The sequence below is a fragment of the Pleurodeles waltl genome, chromosome 8 (genome assembly GCF_031143425.1).
Source record: "Pleurodeles waltl isolate 20211129_DDA chromosome 8, aPleWal1.hap1.20221129, whole genome shotgun sequence".
NCBI lineage: Eukaryota > Metazoa > Chordata > Amphibia > Caudata > Salamandridae > Pleurodeles > Pleurodeles waltl.
The window spans coordinates 1308476797-1308496755 of record NC_090447.1 but is presented as its reverse complement, the minus strand read 5'-3'; the positions used below and the strand labels follow the sequence as shown (position 1 = coordinate 1308496755).

The 19959-nt window shown below is 47.7% G+C and overlaps 1 protein-coding gene across 4 annotated transcripts in view; it reads left to right on the top strand.

Moving 5' to 3' along the window:
• The window catches only part of PARP4 (poly(ADP-ribose) polymerase family member 4), a 1744976-nt gene extending 1726414 nt beyond the window's left edge, over positions 1–18562 (top strand). For 3 of the 4 annotated variants that reach the window (XM_069202293.1, XM_069202292.1, XM_069202291.1), the window contains 2 exons: positions 4765–4911; positions 18277–18562. In XM_069202293.1, the coding sequence (XP_069058394.1) occupies positions 4765–4911; positions 18277–18457 (328 nt within the window). In that variant the 3' untranslated portion in view covers positions 18458–18562. The remainder of the gene's footprint in view (positions 1–4764; positions 4912–18276) is intronic. The other variant, XM_069202294.1, reaches the window with a different exon arrangement.
• Positions 18563–19959: the final 1397 nt, after the last annotated feature.

The following is a 19959-nucleotide window of genomic DNA, read 5'->3' as shown; positions in this document are numbered from 1 at the left end:
TACCATGTTTAAAGGGAGAGAGCATATGCAATTAGCAGTGGTAAACTGTGCAGAGTCTTAAAACCAGCAAAAAACAATGGCTACTGTCCTTGAGGGTGGCCACACCCTCCTTGTGTTCCCTCCCTTTGGGAGGGGAGCACATCTCTATCCCTATTGGGCTAAATCCTCCAAAACAAGATTGAAGATTTTCCAAGAAGAGAGGGTGACTTCAGCTCTGGTCACCATAGGGGTGGATCTGGCTGAGGGGGTGACTCCTCCTTGTTTTTCTCATTATCTCCCCGGAGTTGCCACCAAAAGTGGGGGCTGTGTCCAGGGGTGCGGGCATCCGCACTAGCTGGAGTGCCCAGGAGCACTGTAACACAAAGTCCGAGCCTTTGAGGCCCACTGCTAGGTGTTACAGTTCCTGCAGGGGGCAGGGGTGAAGCACCTCCACTCTGTGCAAGCTTTGTTTCTGGCCCTAGAGAGCACAAAGGCTCTCACCCCAGGGGGTTAGAAACTCGTCTGTCAGTGGCAGGCTGGCACAGACCAGTCAGTCCTGCACTGAAGGATTGGGTAAAATACTGGGGGCATCTCTAAGATGCCCTCTTTGTGCATTTTTTAATAAATCCAACACTGGCATCAGTGTGGGTTTATTATTCTGAGAAGTTTGATACCAAACTTCCCAGTATTCAGTGTAGTCATTATGGAACTGTGAAGTTCGTTTTGACAAACTCCCAGACCATATACTTAATATGGCCACACTGTACTTACAATGTCTAAGAATGGACTTAGACACTGTAGGGGCATATTTCTCAGGTAGTTAGACCCTCACCTGTGGTATAGTGCACCCTACCTTAGGGCTTTAAGGCCTGCTAGAGGGGGGACTTACCTCTGCCAAAGGCAGTATTTTGTGTGCATGGCATCCTGAGGGGGATGCCATGTCGACTTTGCCTTTTTCTCCCCACCAACACGCACAATCTGCCATGGTGAGGGGTCCCTTAGGTTGGCACAACACTTGCTGCAGCCCTTAGGGACCGTCCCTGGTCACAGGGCCCTTGGTACCACTGGTACCTTTCACAAAGGACTTATCTGTTTGCCAAGGGTGAGCCAATTGTCGAAACAATGGTACATTTTTAGTGAAAGAACACTGGTGCTGCCGCCTGGTTAGCAGGGTCCCAGCACACTCTGAGTCAAGTCAGCATCAATATCAGGCAAAAAGTGTGGGGGGGTAACTGCAACAAGGAGCCATTTTCCTACAATGCCCCAATGGGCCCCAACCTGGTATTAACATACCTTATGTGTACCCCGTTTGAGCCACTTCACAACTGTCCTTTACGGCTCTTAACTACCAAGACCGTCTTTTTAGTTGCCATTACTTCTGCCAGCAGCGTAAGTGAACTCCAGGCTCTGTCATCTAAGCCACCTTTTCTAGCCATACATCCTGACAAGGTGGTGATTCACACAAGGGCTTCTTTTCTACCTAAAGTAGTGACACCCTTCCATGTCAGACAGTCTATCACCTTGCCTACCTTTTATGCACCCCCACATCCCTCTCATGATATGGAGAGACTCCACCATCTGTACCCAAAAAGAGTGTTGGCATTCTGTCTTGATAGGACCAAAGACTTGCGGGTGGACGATCAACTCTTTGTGGGATACATGGGTGCAAAGAAGGGGACGGCAATGCTGAAGAGGACCATTTCACGATTGTTACTCTTATGCATCAAAATGTGCTATGCTCTGGCTAAAAAGCAACCTCCCGAAGGTTTGCACGCTCACTCCACCAGAGCTACTGCTGCTACCACAGCGCTAGAACGGGGCATTCCAGTCCTAGACATCAGACAGGCAGCGACGTGGGCATCTCTACACAATTTTACCAAACACTAATGCCTGAACAATCAGGTCCGAAGGGGCGGCTACTTTGGCCGATCGGTCCTGCAGGACTTCTTAGTGTGATCTTGGTTCTCAGCCCACCACCGGGGATGGTATTGCTCGGGTATCTATTCAAAGGTAAGGAATCTGCAACTTGCAGATTCCTTACCGACCCGTCCATCCTCCCGCTCTGCAAACTGATTTCTAGGGACAGGAACATCCCCTTAAGGGCCCTAGTTTTGGCGTACCACTCTGTGTGCTTCATGGCTCTGTGCTACTGGCGTGGGAAGTCGTGGAAAGAAACTGACTTCAGTGCGCCGGGGTGCCGCCTATAAACGGCTGCGACGTCATCACGGCGAGCACAACGCCTGCGGAGTCGACCAACGCCAACTGATGGCGCGCAGAGGTACTGCTTGAAGAAAAAGCTCTGCATCCAGTCTGACGCTTGGGGAAATTCAAAGGTGAGGAATCTGCAACTATTATATGTCTCTACCAGTTATATCGTTACCGAAGGTAGGTAACTTGTCCATCGTGTATTATAGGATCCCCCAGATCTGCCTGTTCAACTTGCAGGGTCTGTGTGCCAGCCCACACTGTTGCAGACCCCAGACACTGTTCTGCCCCCCTGCTGCTGAGCCTAACTCGAGCAGGGGAAGGCAGAATGTAGGATTCTGGCCTCTATGTAGTGTGCAAAACTAGGCAGACTGTGCAGGGGGTCCAGGCAACCACACGTTGGTTTCCAGAGATAAAAATTAGACCACCTAATGCTCCAATTTTTAAGGTAGCTGGTCGAGCAGTTAGGCTAATCCAGTAGATCTGTTAAGTATTTGCTTTAGTCACAAATTCCAATCATGCACCACACACTTTCAGTGAATAACTCGATACCAGAATTTATAAAAAATACTTCAGACCTTTATATAAGTTTTAAAACAAAGATCTTTAGAATACGTTTAGTACTTTTTGAGTTATGATTTTTTGAAGTTTTAATAAAGTTAGTCTTTCTGTGCATAATTACGCACCATTGGAATCAACGAACAGTCACCTTTAAAAATGCATTAAAAATTGTATGGTTGGGTTACCAGTCTCTTCTCTTGCAGGGTGGGCGGACTGGTCGATGGGCACTCTGTGCCAGCTAGAGAGCCTCAGGCGGCTCCTGGTTCCGACTGGAGCAGCACTGGAAAACCTCTTGACACAGGCATAGGGCCGCCTGGAGTGGCCACCTGGAAAAGGAGCTTGTTTGCAAGATTAAGGTGGATGCTGTTGCTTGGGCTTCCTACAGGGAAATGTAAGAGTGTATCCAATTGTTCCAAGCATCACAACAGATTTAGGGAAAGAACTCTGTCCCAGGAAACCTGGTTAGAAGGGGCCCTGGGCACTACCAACTTCTAGAACACATCAACATCAGGCAAAAAGTGGGGGAAATTATCATACTCTTGTTTGTACCTTGTTCTCAGCCAACCAACAACTCCGCATTTTAACTGAATAGTCCACAAAGTCAACCCAGGCTTGGCTCTGGGATTTTGGAGCCTCCCTGAACTTTATCCTGTACTCTTAAGTTGTAAATCCAAAGCCCTCAATCAAGGTACCCTTCATGAGGTCATAGCATTTAGAATCTGCCTCATTCAGTGTCTTGAGCCTATCCCTGCACCTTCCTGATAATAACTCCCACATCATTGTGCCCCAGTGTTTCTTTTCAATTTCCCACACAATACAGGCTCTTTCAAAGGCAGATTTGTTTTTTCACTATATCATCCCCTTCAGTGAAGGGAGGGACAACTCCTTTTGTGTGTTTGAAGTTGAAATCTTTTTCTTTCAACACTTGTATGCTGCCGCCAGAGATGGGTGCCACGCCCAACTTGTTTCTTTGCTTTTCTATCTCCAAAAGCTGACTTTCTAAAGCCAGTCATTTGGTCAGCGTTGCAATATCCAGGTCTGTATCTGTGGGTGCTCTAGAGCTTGTGTGAGAATAGGAGCTACCCCCATCCCTATTGTCTACAGTTTCTTCATCCACCTCAGATGCATCATTATCTATGGCTGGGGGATGATCGCTTTCAGACTGGGCCACCAGAAACCTAAGTTTCTCTGTTTTGGGGCTTTTTCCAGTTTGAATCTTGTATAGCCTGCAGTCTCTCCTTAACTGGTCATAGGTATATGCCTCATAAGGTTCCAGGTTGAGCTCCTGGGGTCTGGGCTCTGAGTCAGACATTTTTATCTTAGTAAAATTGGGACCTTTTTGGAATTTACATTTCCCCTTTTTGAATAACCAACGAAAGCAAATACTTTAAAACTTTTTCTAAAGTTGTAGGGACCTAACCAGGGCCCTAAAAATTACTTTCAAAATTTTGTAAAAATTGGTAGTCAATTAGAAAAATCTAAAACAATTATCTAAAGACAATTTAGAGAGTTATTCATGTGTGTACACAATTGAAAAAGTGGTGTCAGCAAACACAAATTCTTTCTCCCACCGCTGATACACCAAATGTAGGAGGGTGGCCCTCTATGTAGTGTGCAAAACTAGGCACACTGTGAGGGGGTCCAGGCAACCACACGTTGGTTTCCAGAGGTAAAAATTAGAACACCTAATGCTCCAATTTTAAGATAGCTGGTCGAGCAGTTGGGCTAATCCAGGAGATGTGCTAAGTATTTGCTGTACTCAGAATTCCAATCACGCACCACACACAGTCAATGAATAACCCGAGACGAGAATGTATAAAACATACTTCAGACTTTTATATACATTTTAAGACCAAGATCTTTAGAATACGTTAAGAACTTTTTGAGTTATGACTTTTTGAAGTTTTAATAAAGTTAGTCTATATGTGCATAATTGCACATCATCGGAATCAATGCAAAGTCACTTTTAAAAATGCATTAAAAATCATACAGTTGGGTTACCAGTCTCTTCTCTTGCAGGGTGGCCGGAGTGGTCCCTGGGCACACTGTGCCAGCTGAAGAGCCTCGGGCGGCTCCCGGTTCCGGTGGGAGCAGCGTTGGAAAACCTCTTGGCACAGGCACAGGGCCACCTGGATGGGCCACTTGGAAAAGGAGCTGGCTTGCAAGGTTAAGTTGGGTGCTTGGGGGTCCCCTTGGGCTGTTGAGATCGCAGGGAGTTGGGGACCTGGGGCAGACAGTAAATCCCCAATGCAAGGTTCAGAATGGTCAGGTGCAGGGCGTTTTGGAGATCTTGGATTCTGTGTGCAGAGGGACCCTTTGTAGCTGCAGGTGAGTCTTCTTCCTGGGGTCACACAGGATGTCACGGGTGCTCTGATGGGAGGTCCTGGGTGTCACTGAAGTCCCTCGACTCTGGGAAAGCTGTTGTTGGTGATGTCCGATGTGCACTGGTCAGTACCTGGGGTATTGCCACAACTCTGCCACAGGAGGGCGCTGTGTCACCAAACTGGACACAGTTGCAGATCTTGGCCAGGCTGTCGTAGGTGTGTCATCCGGTCTGGCTGCGACTTCCAGTTGCAGAGGTATTGTCTGGTCGGAGAAGTGTCCCTCACCCGTTTGCAGGTTCCTTGCAGGTTCCTGTAGTTTCTTGAGTGGTGCCTCCACTCACAAGGAAGTTCTCAGGTTATTTACAAAGTCTGGAGGTCCTTGGGGTCTTTTGAGATTGGTCCAGTGGTCAGCTCCTCCGCAGCAGCGATTGTTGGGACTCTGGTGTAGCAAGCAGGGGTCTTAGATCTTCTTCTGGTGCACCAGGTCCATTGTTCTCGTCCTGTCTTGTTCTTTGGTGCTGTCTTCTGTTTTTCCAGATGAATCGGATTTCTTGGTCTAGGGGAAGCACAGTAAATACTGAATTTAGTGGGCTTTTTAGGGGCACTTCCCTAAACTCTGTTGCATATTTTCCTACCATCCAACAAGGAGGAAAGTAAAATGGAGCGTCCACTTTGCCTGCAAGCCCCTAGTGGTTGTGCATGCTCAGTGAGACCACTCCTCCTACCCTTTGTCTCGTTTCCCTCCTTTGGTCCCACCAAAAGTGGGGGATTGCAAAGGGGGAAGCTATTTGCTGCTAGCAGCAGGCCTGGGAGCTCGAGTTTTAGGGGCAGTAACCCTTTGAAGCTCACCGCCAGGGTGTTGCACATTCCTGAGAGAGGGGGTGTTAGCTTCTCCACCCAGGAAGGGTATTGTCTTATAAACCACAGCGCCATGGCTCTCCCCCGGGTTTGTATGCTGGCCGTCTGGAGTGGCAGGCTGGATGGAACCTGTCAGCAACTATGCCAGTTAGAGTTAGCTTTTCAGGGGGCACATCAAAGGTGAACCTTGCGTACAGTTTAAGGTTAAATCCAACACTGGTACCAGTTTGGATTTAATATTATGAGTTATTTGATACCAAACAACCCAGGGTACAGAGTGGCCATCGTGTAGCTGGGGAACCAGTGTTTGACCGGTGTCCAGCACATGTACTTAAAATGGCTGCTCTTTTTACTCACTATGTCCCACGTCTGGCAAGGACACGTTGGGGGCATATTGCTCATGCAATTATGCCCTCACATATAGTATGGTACACCCTGCCTTAGGGCTGTAAGGCCTTTTAGAGGGGTGACTTACCCAAAATAAATGCAGTGTAGGGAGTGTGCCATGTCGAGTTTGACTTTTTAGGCTTGCCCCAGTACACTCAGCCTGCACTGGCAGTGCTATGGGTAACTGAGTGCAAGGCCTTAGAGCAGTGGTCTCCAAACCTTTTAATGTCACGCCCCCCCCAGCTGGGAAATAAAAATCATTGGCCCCCCCTCAGAAGTGTTCACAATTATTTTATAAAGATGGCAATGTTTAAATATGTCTAGGCCTATTTAAGCATTGCAGTTAAGTACTGTTACCTTTTTTAAAAAATGCAATAACATGCTTCTGCTTAAAACAAAGGCCTATTAGCTGTATAATGCTTCTTTTGGCCAGAGTCTGGCACCCCCCTAGGATCACTTGGGGCCCCCCTAGGGGTCCCACCCCCCAGTTTGAAGACCTCTGCCCTAGAGGGTGGCACAATCAGTGCTGCTGCCGTCAGGGCCCTACTCCTACTATCTCATGCCCTGGGTACTGGGGTACTCATTTACTAGGGGCTTACAAGAATATGTAAGAGTGTATCCAATTGTGCGAAGCATCACAACAGATTTAGGGAAAGAGCTCTGGCCCAGGGAACCTGGTTAGCAGAGGCCCTGGGCACCACCCACGTCTAGAACACATCAACATCATGCAAAAAGTGGGGGCTAGCTTTGCAAAGAGGGTCCTCCTTTCGCACAGAACAAAGGGTTTCCTGTAGAAGGGAGATGTGACCGCCTTTTCTTTCGAACTATTTGTCCTTGGGCTAGGATGGTGTGGCCTCCCGGTTCCGACTGGAGCATCTCCTTCAACGACTTGCAAGTACTTTTCCTCAAGAAGGGTTGGCATTGCCTACCTGCACCGCCTGTTCATCTCCGAGTGATCTGGACACTGTTGCCTTCTTTTTTCAGCTTCTTCTTGTCTGGAATCCACCTTTGGGTTCCACCGACCTGGTCCATGGGTTGCGACAGCAGCTGAGCAAACGAGGCTCGCATTGACTCCAATGAAGTCTTCCGACGTCACTTCACCCATATGAGCTTGGGCTCCCTGGTGTAGTTAACTCCACTTTCCTGGGTGGGGCTACTATTGAACCTTCCTTATAGTAACTGGTTCCCTCTGGGACTTCTGATATGGGTCCTGGATCCTAAAAATTACTAGATAACTCCTATGCACCCGGGCACCTGGGGGATTTCTATTACTTACCTTTGGTGATTTTGTACTCTCCCAGCCCCTAAGATCTTAACACACTTACCTTGGTTGGGCACCTGCTCTCTTCTATCACTTTCTTAGTATATGGTTTGCACCCCCAACACCCCCCCAACCGCCCCAAAAGTGCTCCATGTATTCCAGTGCATTGCCTGTTTGTTTCTAAGTATATTTACTGTGTGTAGATATCTCCAAGTGGCGATATACCAACGTTAGGATAGTACTAGTGCTATGATAAAGAATACTTTATTTATGTAACACTTGGTGTGGTTCTTTCTTGTGTGGATATCACTGACTGACTACTGTGGTATTGTAAGTGCTTTACACTCCGCCTTGATAAGCCTGAGCTGCTCTCCACAGAACCCCTAGAGAGCTTTGGTTATCTAGGCACCAGAACACTAGCACTAAGGGTTGCCTTGTCTCAATATAGGGTGCCATACAATAGGTGTACACCATAAACTGAGTGAGCCTCCTACAGCTATCACTCGGATGTGCTTTTCATCCAGAGTGGAGTTTTGGTTTCTTGTACACCTTTCTCCCAGTACCACTCCTGCCCAGAGTTCTCATGAAGATCAGGAATGACGAGGCCCAAGTAATCCTTGTGGCTACGGACTGGGCACGGAGAGTCTGGTATCCAGAGCTGCTGAGCATATCCATTGATCCTCATATCAGACTGACCCTTCGGGAGGATCTTCTGTCACAGCAGCAGGGGAGAGTTCTTCACACCAATCTGTCCACTCTCCGCCTTCTTGTGTGAAGATTGAGCAGCAGCACTTGACAGCTTTTGACCTTCCTCCTGCAGTTTGTAACAAAATCTTGGCATCCAAGCGTCCCTCCACCAAAACGGTATGCACCTGTTTTTGAAAGAAATTTGTGTCATGGTGCATAGACAAGAGTGTTGACCTCCTTTCTGCCTCTCTCTCTCTCTCTCTGAGGTTCTATTGCTCATTTTTCCCTTGCCCAGCATGGCTCTGCTTTGGGGACTCCTTTGGGTATTTATCGGCTATTTCTTCTTTTTTGCTATTGCCTGATCAACCTTCCTTGTTTAGGTCTCCTATTGTACATAGATTTCTCAATGGTCTTTCTTATCTCTTCCCTCCGTCCTTGTTCATTATGCCCCAATGGGATCTGAATTTTGTTCTGAATTTGTTGGTGTGAATTCCCTTCTAGTCCTTCCACATTTGACCTCTCCAGCTTCTCACGTTGAAAACAGTTTTCCTTGTGGCGATTTCATTTGCCCGCATGGTGAGTGAGCTGCAGGCCTTATCATCTAAAGGCTCTACCTTTCTGCCCATCCTGACACAGTGGTGATTCATTCTATGGCCTCTTTTCTGCCAAAAGTGGTCACATCTTTTAATGTAGGCCAATCCGTCAACTTGCTTACCTTTTGTGCACCCCACATCCTTCTAGGGAAGAGGAGAGACTTCACTGCCTGGACCCTTAAAGAGCTTTGGTGTTCTTCTTTGGCTGTACAAAAGGGTTCCAGATGGATGACCAATTCTTTGTAGGGTATGCAGCTTTATAGTTCAGGCTTTGCAGAAGCAGACCATCTCCTGATGGGTCGTGCTCTGCATTGAGATCTGCTACACACTGGCCTGTAAGCAACCTGTTTGTGCGATCATTCTACCTGAGACAGCTGCGAACACTGCGTTACCACGCAGATTTTTGGTCCTGGACATCTCTCAAGCGGCAGCGTGGGGATCTCTGCACATGTTTACCAAACATTACTGCCTGTACAGTCAAGACCTTAGGGACTGGCACTTTGCACATTCGGGCCCACAGGACTTTCTTGTATGAAATTGGTTCACAGATCCACCTCTGGGGGTGGTATTGCTTTGGTATCCATTCAAAGGTAATGAATCTGCAGGTAGAAGTCTCTATCAGATAGACAAGTTCTTATCTGGTATAGACTATACCTAGCTACAGATTCCTTACAAACCCACCCATCCTCCCTGCTCTGCGAACGGGTTTCTAGGGGCAGGAACTCCTATTTCAGGGGCCTAGTTTTGACATACGAGTGGTCAGTGTTCTTCATGGCTCCATGCTTCTGCAGTGGAAAGTTATGAAAAGAAACTGATGTTAGCGCACCTGGGTGGCACCTATATTGGGACCACGTCATCATTTCCAGCGCAAGTTCAAAGGTAAGCAATCTGCAGCTAGATATAGTCTGTATCAGATAAAGCATTACCAAAGGTAAGTCTCTTGTCCATTTATATTTTGATTTACTTAGTTTAAATGCAGATGCATAGGGGACTGTCTTGCGTGCTCCATTTAGATGCTTATGCATAGATACAGGGTTATCCTGTTTTCCACGAAGGAACCTGGGTGTAATTAACAACAAAGACAATGTTCCTCCAGGAAATATTTGTGAACCGATCCTAGGAGTGTGTGCTCACTGGAAAGTAGACCGCCCCCTTCCTTGTTGTCCTGATAGCACTCCAGAACTCAGTCGCACACAAAGGGCCTGTTTTAGATCTAGGTGGTAATGATACTGCCTTCAGTTTCCATTGAAAAACCCTTGGCGGTCCGCCCACCCAATTATATATTGGTGGTCCCTTTGACTTTAACCCTCCAGATTTCTGCCGACCCCTTCAGGGATTACTATCCGTTTCCACAGTGCCATAGGAAAAAGTGGCTGGTGGCGGGACTCCAGCCACACTTCCTACTGCACAGTTTTGGATGTGCAAAAAGTGGCAGTCCAACTTCCACTTCTGACTTGGTTGATGGGGGAGGGTTGAAAATTCACCTTTTCTCCTGATTCAACTTCTGTTTCTGGACAGACACGACTGGACAGAACCCTCACTCCCTGCTGAAGCAGGAACCCAGAGAAAACACAACCCACCTCAGCCCCCCACCTGTGTCACCAGACACGAAGGAGGGAACCTGCATTGGCTGTGTATGTTGAGGGGTCACTGCATATTATCATGGGACCACTGCAGACATGTACATGTCACAGTAATTTCTTTAAATTACTGTGACACGCATATGTCTTGGACTTGTGGGTCAGACCCGGATGAGGACACACTTGTACACAAAACATATTGCACACATAGACAACTGTCAATATGGTGCCAGCATTTATTGCCAAATGAATGATGGCATCACAATGACAGTACACTCGCACCTGTCACCTATGCTGATGTGTGCACATTTCAAGGGGACCTGTACCTGTTAGGTTGTGCACCGAGTTGTGTGTGTGAGCCAGTACATGTATGTGTGTGTGCAATACGATTAACTGGGTGAGGTGGTGGGAGGTGTAGTGAGGATGTGTGTGTAGTTGTGATGTGCGTGTGTGTTTATATAGATGAGTGTCTAGTTGGGTCAGTTTGTGTTGTGTGGGTGCAGTGTCACTGGAGTGTGTATGTTGTGTCATGGATGTACGTGTATGTATTTGTATTTTTGTAGCATGTAGGTGTTGTGTTGGGAAGCCAGTGGAAATTGGTGTATATGTGGTGTGTTGTGTGTGATGCAGGGGGACGTATTTGTCAAGGGTAGAGTGTGTGACTTACCTCTATTCCACTGCCATTGTCCAGTGTCCATTGGGTTCAGTGGTGTCCTCCCTCTGTCAGCAAACCGCCGGCACTACACATCCAGCAGGACTATAACATCTAAATACAGGCGGCGATTTCCCACCAGCCTAACAGCTGGGAAGACCACTCCGCTGTGGCAGTCGGCGGCTCAACCGCAATACATCTAAATACAGCGGGAGGAAGACTGTCGCCTGGGCGGTCTTCTCTGGCCTGCAGCGGCGACAGATTGGGGGTAAGATCGCCAAGGTCTAAATCAGGCCCAAAGTCGAGAAAGGTATACCCGAACATGTTCTTGCCGCACATGGGAAATACTAACAAGATGGACCACTGCTTTTCACTCACACCCAGTACTCGTCCAGAACTAACCGAGGTAGGACAAGCTCAATTCTGATAGCTTTTTAAATGACTAGTCTGCATCATAAGAACCACACCGTGAATTAGCCAGTTGGAAAGTTCACAGAAATGTGTTCTTGTTGTTTAAGGCACCCTCTCGGCAAAGTTCAGCACAAGCATCAACAGCTGCCAAAATCCCAAAACCGGTTTAATTGGATAGAAAATACTTATGTGCTGACAGACGGTGACGAGCACTGCTGTGGCTTTTCAACAAGAATTTTGATTTTGAGTGTAGGAAAATGCCACTGTTGGCATGGTCACCCCCTACTTTTTGCCTCGTGTTGATGCCAGCTTTGATTGGAAATGTGCTGGGACCCTGCTAACCAGACCCCAGCACCAGTGTTCTTTCCCTAAAACTGTACCTTTGTTTCCACAATTGGCACAGCCCTGGCACACAGTTAAGTCCCTTGTAAAAAGGGCCCTGTGGTCAGGGAAGGTCCCTAAGGGATGCAGCATGTATAATGCCACCCTGGGGACCCCTCACTTAGTACATGCAGACTGCTTTGCAGCTGGTGTGTGCTAGTGGGGAGAAAAGACAAAGTCGACATGGCACTCCCCTCAGAGTGCCATGCCCACAAACCACTGCCTGTGGCATAGGTAAGTCACCCCGCTAGCAGGCCTTACAGCCGTAAGGCAGGGTGCACTATACCACAGGTGAGCGCATATGTGCATGAGCACTATGCCCCTACAGTGTCTAAGCAAAACCTTAGACACTGTAAGTGCAGGGTAGCCATAAAGAGTAAATGGTCTGGGAGTTTCTCATTATGAACTCCACAGCACCATATTGGCTACACTGAATACTGGGAGCTTTGGTATCAAACCTCTCAGCACAATAAACCCACACTGATGCCAGTGTGGGATTTATTGAAAAATGCACACAGAGGGCATCTCAGAGATTGCCCCTGTTTGTAAGCCCAACTACTACTGCAAGGCTGACCGGTCTGTGCCGGCCTGCTACTTCCAAATGAGTTTCTGACCACATGAGGTGAGTGCCTTTGTGCACCCTGTGGTCAGAAACAAAACATGTCCTGGGTGGAGGTGCTTCACAACTTCCCCTGCAGGAACTGTAACTGTAAAACCTGGTGGTGAGCCTCAAAAGCTCAAGCCTGTTGTTACAGTGACCCAGGGCACTCTAGCTAGTCGAGATGCCCGCTTTCCGGACGAGCCCCTACTTTTGGCAGATAGCAGAGAGATAATGAGAAAAACAAGGAGTAGTCACCCCCCTAAGGTGTCCAGGGCTGAAGTGACCCCCTCCTTGAGAAATCCTCCATTTAGCTTTGGAGGATTAGCACCAATATGGATAGGGATATGCCCCCCCCTCCCAAGAGGGAGTGGTTACAAGGAGGGGGTGTAGCCACCCTCAAGGACAGTAGCCATTGGCTACTGTCCTCTGACCCTAACACGCCCCTAAATTTAGTATTTAGGGGCAACCTTGAACCTAGCTCTTCCGATTTCTAACAACCTCAAGAAGGAAGAAGGACTAATGAGCAACTGACTCGGCCCCAGCCCTACCGGCCAGTCTCCTACTTCGAAAAGCTGCAAGAAAAGAAACAGCGCATCCTGCAGAACCAGCAAACCCCTGAAAAGCCTCCAGTGGACTGTCTGCATCAACGAGGACCAAGAAACACCTGTGGACAGCGGACCTGTCCAGAAAGAAGACCAAGAAACCAACTTCAAAGGGACTCTCACTTCACTTCAGAAGCGTGAGTCCAACTACTCTGCACCCGATGTCCCCGGCCTGTGTCCAGAGAAACCAACTATCCAGAGATGACCCCCAGGCGACTCCGACGTCGTGTCCACCCTGGGCTGACCTCTCTGCACCCCACGATGTCGTCTGCAGACGGAATCCCGAGGACCCCCCGACTGTGACTGCCCGTGACAAAGATATCCAACGCCTGGAGAAGCACTGCACCCACAGTTCCCAGGCCAGAGAAAAACTGACCACTGGTGCAGCAACGAACAGCAGGCGGCCCTCACCCTTGTCCAGTCGGTGGCTTGCCCAAGAGGCCCCCTGTGCTCTGCCTGCAGCGCCTAAGTGCTCCCGGGGTCCACCCATAGTTTTCTATTGAGAACCTGACGCCTTGTTTGCTCACTTCACTCTGCCGCCCCGTGCCGCTGAGGGTGTGATTTTTTTGCCTACTTGGGGCCCCTCATGTACTCCTCCAAGCCGCCCTGGTGTGCCCTCCGACAACGCCGGTACTTACCTGCAAGCAGACCAGAACCAGAGTACCCACTTTCTCCTTAGGGACCCATGTTATTTTGGCTCCTTTTTGTCCTCTGCACCTGACCGGCCATGTGTTGCTGGTGCTGGGTGTTTGGGGTTATCTTGAACCCCCAACTGTGGGCTACCTATACCCTAGAGATTAAACCCGTAAGTTTGTTACTTACCTCAGAAATTGTACTTTACTTACCTCCCCCAGGAACTGTTGAAAATTGCAGTGTCCACTTTTAAAATAGCTTTTTTGCCATTTTAAAGAAAGCTGTGTACCTTGTTGATTCCATTCAAAGTTCTAAGTATTACTGTGTAAAGTACCTTTCAATTAATGTACTTACCTGCTAAATGAATCTTATGATTCTAGAAATAAATTAACAAAATATATTTGTTCTATATAAAAATCTATTGGCCTGTAGTTCAGTCATTGATTGTGTATTTTCACTTATTGTTTGTGTGTGTACAACAAATGCTTAAAACTACCCTCTGATAAGCCTAACTGCTCGACCACACTACCACAAATGGAGCATTAGTATTGTAGGACTTTTTGCCTTACGCAGGGTCATCCCCAGTCTTTTTGCCTCCTTCCTCCTGGTTTTTCTGACCTCTCGCTGTTGGCTCTAGGACTCTGAGCACTTTATCACTGCTGACCAGTGCTAAAGTGCAGGTGCTCTCCCATCTAAAGTTGGTATGATTGGCTTATACCTAATGGGCATATTTAATTTACCAATAAGTCCCTTGTACAGTGGTATCTCTATACCCAGGGCCTGTAAATTAAATACTACTAGTGGGCCTGCAGCGCTGCTTGCGCCACCCACTGAAGTAGACTTTCAAACCTGTCTCAGGCCTGCTAGTGCAGGGCCTGTGTGCGCAGTTTTCTGCTACAGGGACCTGGCATCTAAATTTACTTGCCAGGCCCAGAACTCCCCTTTTACTACATGTAAGTCACCCCTAAGGTACACCCTAGCTAGCCCTATGGGCAGGGTGCCATGTATGTAGAAAGGCAGGACATGTGCCATATTGCATGGCCTGTCCTGGTAGTGACAAACAGCCTAACTTGGTGTCTCACTGCTGTGAGTGCTGCCTTCTCATAGGATTGCATTAGAAATGCACTGCCTTATGTGTAAGGGGTATTGTATGATTTATGAGGGGTAGCGTAGACGTGTTTGGTATGGTTGTGATGGTGATAATAAATGCTGCTTACTGGTGTGGGTGTATCTTTTATTACTATCACAAAAATGCCACTTCTAGAAAGTGCGCATTTATCTGTGCTTATGACGCTGGTGTTTTGCAGCTTGACTCCAATCCACGTCTGGGCAGAGTGACAGTTGGGGCTTTGTGCATACTTTTCAGACAGCTTGTACACAGGCAGGGTGGAGGTGTCACAGAGGTGCATATGCATACTGAATAGTCTTCCTGGGCTGAGAGAAGGGAGAGGCGGGGCACACCTACATTTGTAAAGGCTGTGCTCTGGCCTCACACAATAGGGTGGTTAACCCCCCACTGATGTTTGGAGCCTGTGCTGAAAGGAGAGAGGGGGCACTCCCAGAACCAGTTGTAACTGGCTGGAACCTCCTCTCCCTACCATTGTAAAACACTGTAATAACTGACTATAAGTACAGGGGAATTTTCCCCACAATTTGGAGACTCTTTGAAGCTACCTGGAACTGGACACAGACTGCTAGAAGGACTCCACAGGAACCGCCATGGACTCCTGCTGCTGTGCTGACCTGTGACCTGCCTGGTCACTGTAAAGGACTACCATTTGCTGGCATCTTCCTTGCGTTGGCCTGTTGTTGGACCCTGTCCCCCTGTGGGCCTTTTCCTTGAGCTCTACTCCCCAGGGGCAGGGTGCTGTGGCCCCTGACCCCTGCATCCATGCTTAAAGCACAAAAGGTGCTTTTCTTCACTGAATTAGGGGCTTTGGAAAGCGCCTCTTTGGGGATGTCATTAGCACTTGCTTAGCGCTATGCTGCTGTGAAGATCACCGCCGCGACCCGGGCTTCATTGGGAGTCTGAGCGCTTTTCCAAAAGTGTGTTGTATGGCCAAGGAAATCACTGCCACAGCCGGGCCGAAGTGGATGGCTCGAGTGCTTGTAAGAGTGCACCTCGCGCTGCCCAGGAACTCCACCGCCGCAGCCGGGTCTTTCATTCATTCAAGCCCATCGGAGCGCGCTGTCTGCTAACCGCCGGGACACTCCAGGAGAGGGAGAGGAGCTGGCGCGCTCTTCTCAGTGCCCCTGGGGTATCCGACGGTCTAGGTAGTGCCCCTGGGGTACCCGCGGCTCTCCTGTTGTCAAGGAGACCCCCGCAACCCCGGAGGCACAAGAGCAGCTCCAGAGAGGAGCCCAACACGTGAGGGGGAGGCGCGGCCTCTCCCTGCTCGGCATTGGCAGCCGCACCGAGGACGAGGGCGGCTGCCCCCACTTCGCAGGATTCGGGGAAGGCGCGGAGAGCGCCCCATTCCCCTGTCTTTGCGGTAGGAGCAGGACGCTCCGTTTTCAGTTACACTTCAGGCATTTTCTACCCGGAAGGGAGACCTCAACGGAGGCCCCCTTCGGTTCGTCCCTGCTTGAGTTTGGGCTTCGCCTGGCACCCACCCCGAGGACAGGATGTGGGGAGGCCGAGGCAGGTCCCCAGCTAAATTACAGTCCCCAGAGGGGCCCGTTTTCGTAAAGGAGAGGGTGCCTACCACCCCTTTCCCTCCAGGAGCACCGTGTGGCCCCCGTGGTGAGCGCAGAAGCACCAGGGGCCCCTTCATGCTATCTTAGGCACTGGAGGTGCCTTTATCATCTACCAGGTATTTCCAAGGGACAATACATATCAGAAATTCTTGTTAGAGACTTTATTGTATTATATGTTGCCTACCTGGTTTATGATGTTTTTATACCTGTGTGCATATGTTCCTTTTATGGACATGCTTGCTAATATGTTTTTTTTTCTAACTTGCCATATGTTTTCTAATGTTCCTACAATGGGCATTTTATGATATTCCTATGACAAGTGCTTTAGTGTAATAACGTGTTTCCTGACTACTGCTTATGTTGCCGAATATTGAGTAACCTGTGTGTTATTTGTGACTACTGCTAGTGTGCAGAGTAACTAATGTGTAACGTTCTGACAACTGCTAAAGTAGCAGGATAGTACTGATATGTGATGTTTGGTCTGATAATTGCGTTGTGTACAATACAGTATATTTTCATATAATCTGGTGTTGTGTTTCCTTTGTGGGGGGGATATTGTGTCACATGTGTTGTGTGTGTTGTGCAAACGCTTTACACATTGCCTCCGGGTTAAGCCTGACTGCTCGTGCCAAGCTACCAAGGGGATGAGCAGGGGTTATCTTGGACGTGTAACTCCCTTGCCCTGACTAGAGTGGGTAAGTTCTGCCTGGCTGAGGTGCATACCCTAGCGAACCAGAAACCCCATTTCTAACAAGTATTATCTACTATTGCCTCTGTCAAGCCTTTTGGGGAACCCCTGAACTCTGTGACACTATGGCCCCCATTACAACATTGGCAGTATATACTGCCTACCGCCGCGGCGACGGCCACCTAAAGACAGTTGCCACCGCTACCAGCATCCGCTAAATTATGACCATAGCCGGAATTCTGCCAGAAGGATGGCGGAAATCCGGCTGCAGTCATGGCGGCGGATGGCGGTAAGGTGGCACTGCAGGCAGCAGCAGCGCCACACCAGTAGACCGCCGCAGACCGTATCATGACACATGATATGGCCTGGCGGTGTTCTGCTGGCGGTCGCTGCTGCTGGCAGCAGCGCCCCATCCTGTCTCCTGCCCTGAAATCAGGTAAGTCGGGTGCTCCGACAGGGGAGGGCGTGGGGGTTGTTGTGTGTGTGGGGGTGTGTATGTCTGCGCATGCGTGTATGCGGGTGTGAGATGGATGTTGTCCGTGTTTTGCGTGTATGAGTGTGTGAGTGCGTGTATGTTGTGTTGTGTGCGTGTGTGGGCTTGTATGTATGTCAGTGTGTGTGGATGTATGTGTGAATGGATGTATGCATGCATGCATGGATGAATGTGGGTATGAGTGTGTGTATGCGTGTGTTTGTTTGTGTAAATGAAGGTGTGTGTATGTTGGGGGGAAACCTGGGTAAGGGGGCAGGGAAGACCCATATCAGTTACAGGGAAGGATTTCCCTGTCACTGATAATGCCTACCGCCATGGTTTTTGTGGCAGTAGGGAAGCCACGAAAACCATGGGGGTACGTGGGGTCATAATGCCACGGGTGGGCGTCACTGAAGTCTCCAGCCCGGCGGTCCTTACTGCCATGGCGGATGGTGTGGTACATTGGCAGTGGGCTTGAGCCAAACCGCCAATTTCATATTATGGGGAAAAGTACAGTCAGCCTGTTGGCATTACTTTTCTTCATTTTAGTGCCGTCCGCCAGGGTTGTAATGAGGGTCAATATCTCATTTTCACATAGTATATACAGAGACAGCTTCCTACACTGAGCATTTATTTACTTTACAAATTGAGAACTGGCGCCTAAGCTGTTTTCCGAAATGTAACTTTTTTATGTTGATTTACAGTGACAATTATTGGCGTCTCTCAAAGGCCATACACTGGGCAAGAAACATTGACCGACAATATCCAGGGATCTGCAACCGACTGGACCTGGGGAAAGACTGGAACTCTGCTACTCGCAAGTTGTTGGGCATCGATCCAATTAAAGACAGCTCTCCCCTTGCCAAAGCTGTTTATGCTTGTTAGATTAGAAAATGTATTCATTATTTTTTTGAAACATTTAAAACTTGTGATAGAAGTAAAGCCTGAACAAAGAAATCATGTTATTAAAAAAAAAATGATTTAACCATATACATTGCTGTGGTAATTACCTTTTAGACTTTGGGCTTGATTGAACTTTGAATTAATATGCATCAGAGATATCAAATTGTCCATTGTTCGGTTTCAGTAGCTGGTCTGGTCCTTTCTTAGTTCTTGATAGAGACACTCACTGTCTCACAGACCTAATACAACCACACTGAGAAAAGGCCAAAAGAAAAGTTCCCTCAAGCCGTTAGTTATTGTAAGCGTAATCAAAATCCACTAGTTGATTCTACCTTGGGTTCATGACATATGGAGTTTTTTCAATTTTCAATTGCGCTGCCCACCTCAGTTAATGGAAGGAGCCCAGAGATCAAGCAGAAGTGGACACACCAAACTCAGTGTTGCTGCAATGTGCCTGGACAGAGTAAGGTCCAAGAGCACATGCAAATATGTTCTGCACATCGAGGTTGGTGGTACCGTTTGCCTTCATTACTTGTTCACAAATATTACTTTACCTCTGTGTCCATCCACCAAGCACATCCCACTTCGCCTGATTTATTTGATTAAACTCAAGGCATTCTGCAATTTTACTAAGGGAAAGGTAGGGCCATGTCTAATATTTTTTCCATTTCATATAATGGAATAACAAAACTTTTATGATAATAATAATAGATTTATAATGGACAACTTAGCAGCCATCTTTGTGGCTGAGGACCAGGTTGTGTGCGCTGCCAGCAAAATATTTGACATTGTCAACATGGTGATCTGCAGGTCAAATAGAACGCAACAGTCAGGCCTGTTGCATTTGCCTTCTGGTATCTGTAGTACTGCATCAATGATCTGGAAAACAGAAACAAAATAAAATCCCCCAGAAACAGTTAAAAACTAGGACTGAAAGAACTGTTTGCACCTGAAGATTTACAATTATGGCAAATACATTACTGTCTGCTAATTACATCCAAAATAAATTGAATATTTACTTCACCAATTCTGACTGCCTTGTATTTTAAACATATATTGTAATAGTCATGTTTAATACAAACATTTATGAAATTGTGAATAATTACCTAAAAAAGTTACAATTTTGTAAACAAATTACTCTTACAATGCTAAATTCTCTATTGTTGTTCTACAATACTCATCAGTTTGTTGTGATTTTATGCTTGTTTTTCACCTACTTTTCAAAAAGATTTGGTTTTGATTCAGAACCAGTGTCCTCACCTTATCAAATAAAAAAACACGCTATTGACAATAATGGACTATTTCTTTTTATTCAATGGTGCACATACTGGAAAATAGCATCGGTTTCGCATCAGATGTCTCAGCGTGGTCATTATAACCTCAAGCACATACCAGAGGCTTCACCAGAGCCACTTTTACACTCAGGATACTTCATGTGACAGTTTTATACAGTGCCAAATGTCGTCTTACGACCTCTATAAAGT